The 3,636-nt window shown below is 60.1% G+C and overlaps 2 protein-coding genes across 17 annotated transcripts in view; both read left to right on the top strand.

Annotated features, from left to right (window-relative positions):
- The window catches only part of LOC113202824 (uncharacterized), a 60,046-nt gene that overhangs the window by 3,570 nt on the left and 52,840 nt on the right, over positions 1-3,636 (top strand). The window lies entirely within an intron of this gene.
- Positions 1,791-3,636, top strand: part of LOC113202833 (insulin-like growth factor-binding protein complex acid labile subunit) — a 3,281-nt gene continuing 1,435 nt past the window's right edge. Inside the window, exons 1-4 of the mRNA XM_052265644.1 lie at positions 1,791-1,934; positions 2,009-2,198; positions 2,448-2,717; positions 3,410-3,628. Coding sequence (XP_052121604.1) covers positions 2,127-2,198; positions 2,448-2,717; positions 3,410-3,628 — 561 coding nt within the window. The 5' untranslated portion in view covers positions 1,791-1,934; positions 2,009-2,126. The remainder of the gene's footprint in view (positions 1,935-2,008; positions 2,199-2,447; positions 2,718-3,409; positions 3,629-3,636) is intronic.

Genomic DNA, 3,636 nt, shown 5'->3' with positions numbered 1-3,636 from the left:
GTGGATGAAGCTCCCGCTTATGTCTTTGGAGACTCCTACGTGCTGAATACGTCTTGGAGCATGAGATGCACTGAAATCGCTCTGGTTCTCTCCCTGCGTCCGTTTGTGGATGAAGCTCCCGCTGATGTTTCTGGAGACTCTTGAGTGCTGAATACGTCTTGGGGCATGAGATGCATTGAAATGGCTCTGGTTCTCCTCCTGTGTCGGTTCGTGGATGACGCTGCCGCTGGTGTCTCTGGAGACTCCTGCGTGCTGAATACGTCTTGGGGCATGAGATGCACTGAAATGGCTTTTCTTCAGAGGTGCACTTTTTAACACCTGTTACGAGGCAATTTTTGGACATGGTGTTGTCCTGTCAGTTTGGGTCGTTGAATTGATGGAGTTTTCTTTTAATCTGGAAAGAATGGAATCGCAGTTGCTATGAAGAAACGACCCTATTCTAAAATTAGTAAAAATATTATGTTGCTGTACCAGAATTCCCGCTAATTCGCCCCGTCCATACAGGGTGGTCCACAGACCCCTTCCTTTATTTTGCTTATACTGTACCGGATGTAGGCGTGCGGACGGGTTGCATACTCGCACGGGGCCATAAGGCGCCCATGGTGAGCGACAGTAGGCAAGCCCGCCCGCACGCATGCATGCGGTACAGTATAAGCAAAATAAAGGAAGGGGTCTGTGGACCACCCTGTATCTCCGTAGTTGGGCCGCACTGCATGCGCGCGTGCGGGCCCAACCGCTGTGGACGAGATGATAGGCAAACCCGCCCGCCCGCACCCGTGCGTGCGGAACACTACTTCAAACTTTGCCGCACAATTCTAGGTACAAATTTGACTGTGGACGAGACGAATTAGCTATTCTGGCATGCTTTTTCTATAAACGATCTGTGTATGTTTCGGGGCAAGTACTAGCACATGTGTAGGGTTCGCACCTGGTATTTTCTTGACCGCGCCCTGATCGCTGAGAGTGAGGAGGCTGCCCTTCTCGACGTGCACAAGCAGAAGGCCGCGCGGTGACTGCCCAGCCGCTCTTGGCCGAGCAGGCCGATAGGCGTCCAGTCGCACGTTGTCAGCACTTTTGGTCCGTCCGTTTCCCCCGCGCCCTGTAGCAATGTAAGAGGACGCCATAACTTTGTCAGAGGAGAATCCGATGGTGACGTTCGCACAGCACAGCTCGGCGGCGCTGTACCACATCGGAAGGTCTCCGCCGCGAGACGCGCACCCCCTTTCCTTGAACCACGTCCAGGCCGTGCGTGTCTTTCGCCGTCATGAGATTATGAAGACTCCGTTAGGCGAACAAGCAACCAGCAACCCACCCGCCCGTACCGCCCGACCAGGCCGACCGAGTATAGGAAAGAACGATGCAGTAGCCCTTAGACCTCTCATACGCCATACATATATATATGCGCCGTCGTTCATTTTCTGTTGTGGCTGTACAGCTGTACTTTTGCGCGCGCAGGGACGCGTGAGGGCTGAGCTCCTCCTTCGTGCCCCCGTGCGAGCAGGCAACCCACCCGCACGCGTGCGTGCGGCACAGTCTAACTCTCACGCCCCACCCCGCAGGCCCTGACGCTGCTGCAGAGCGCCGACGAGGCGGCCGTGCTGCTGACGGCCGCCCACCTGAGCCGCCTGCCCGGCCTCGTGTCCCTCGACGTGACGGCCTACGCGGAGGCCGGCGTCCTGCTGCGCAGCGACGCCCTGCGCACGCTGCCGGACCTGCTCCTGCTCTCCCTCACCGGCGTCAAGCTAGAAGGCAAGGAGGTCCCACTATGCCGACACTAGAGGGCGAGTGTAGCGGAGCTTACTGGCCGATCTTCGGCTGCTTTCAGGTGCGCTCGAGGACGACAGCGACAACGAGGTGGTGCTGACCACGGAGGCGTCCGCGCACCAGAGGCGCCGCCGGCTGCCACCCTGGGCGTACCGCACCGAGGGACAAGGGTGCGTATCAGCCGCACGCCGCGGACGCTCATTGTGAAGGGGTTTCTTTCTAACCGCCTGCCGGGGCGTTGCAGCGAGGACACGCCGCAGCTGGTGTTCCTGAAGCCGGCCGAGGTCGTGTCCTTCTCCAAGTTCGCGGAGCTGCGACGCGTCAACGCGCTGCACACGTTCGAGGGGCTGGAGAAGCTGTTCATGCTGCGGCTGCACCACGCCGACCTGGTCGACCTCGCCTGGGAGATGTTCAACGGCCTGGACAACCTGCAGGTGAGGGCAGTGACGCGGCCTTGCCGGCAATACTCCTCGGAGAGCGACTGACTCGAGCGTGGAGTATCGCGCGGTGCGGGCGTGACAGAGATTTGGGGAGGGGGGGCGTACAGCGTCTGGTGTTTAGTCTAGGGTTGGATTCAGCCTTAACCTTAACAGGGGTATCTCACCTCATCAGCCCGACCCCCACTCCTCTAAAGCAAAGCAACGAAAAATAATAATAGTGTGTGGTGTGTGTGCTCTGCACAGGTGCTGTCCCTCGAGAACAACGGGCTGGCCTACGTTCCCGACTGGTCCCTGTACGGGGCGCCCGCGCTGCGCTACCTCAGCCTGGCGCACAACTCGCTGCTGGACGTGTCGTCCACGGCGCTGGTCGGCCTGCTCGAGCTGCGCTTCCTGGACCTGTCCCACAACAACCTGTCGCACCTGTCCGAGCTATCGCTGCCGCCCTTCCCCAAGCTCCAGGGCGCTGACTTCAGGGGCAACCCCATCTCGAACATCTTCACCAGCACTTTCCAGGTGAGAAGGGGGGTGTAGGTGGCACCGCGCAGAAACGCACAAGTAGCGCTGAAGCCAAATTAGAAAACGTGCAGAAATGACACCAGTTTTTCGGGAGCTCGGCGCCTGCGAGACTCGGGGTAGGCCATCCCGCAGTACACCCATGCACTGCAGACAATATGCTAACTACCTATCAGGCGCTATGAGAGCTTGAATTGGCTGAACTTGTTGGTTTCGTTTCCCGGATCATCCTGGACGTACGTTCTGGATAATCCCTTGAGAGAAGTTGCAATACGAGTGGGGCGGAGGCTGCACTTCGGGTGTCGGAAACTAGACAGACACGGTGGCATAATTCGCACCACAGCGTGTGCGTTTTTCGCATCTCAAGCCGGGACATCAGGTCTGCCAGACCCGACCCGTACTGTACACCTGTTTATCAGAGTGCGAAAACCTTGTCGGGGCCACTACTAGAGCCACCAAGCCAGGCCACCGCCAGCACAGATCAACCGGGCAGAATGGTGACCTACCCCTCCCTCCCCCCTCTCCCACGCCAGGCCGGAGCGGAAGAGGCGTGTTGAGAGTCCGCCTGGCCCGCACGGCATGAGCGGGCGCCGTCTCGGATGACCTTGGCTCAGATGCGCCCGGATTGATGCCGGGTGGTGACCCGCTGACCGTCCTCTGACCGCCCCGCCGACCTGTTGCTGCTCCTCCAGGTGATGAACTCGACGGAGACGCTGCTGCTGGGCGGGTCCGGCACGGCGCTGCAGCTGCAGGCCGGCATGTTCCTGGGGCTGCGCGCGCTGCGCCGCCTCGCCGCCACGGACGTGACCGCCACGGCGCTGCACCGGGACCTGCTGCGCGGCATGCCCCGCCTCCGGGACCTCACCCTCCGCGGCGTCGTGCCCAGCCTGCCCTACGACGGCTTCGTGGAGGTGAGTGA

The sequence above is a fragment of the Frankliniella occidentalis genome, unplaced genomic scaffold (genome assembly GCF_000697945.3).
Source record: "Frankliniella occidentalis isolate FOCC.00 unplaced genomic scaffold, Focc_3.1 Scaffold28, whole genome shotgun sequence".
NCBI classification, from domain to species: Eukaryota; Metazoa; Arthropoda; class Insecta; order Thysanoptera; family Thripidae; genus Frankliniella; species Frankliniella occidentalis.
This window is presented reverse-complemented; position numbering and strand designations above follow the sequence as displayed.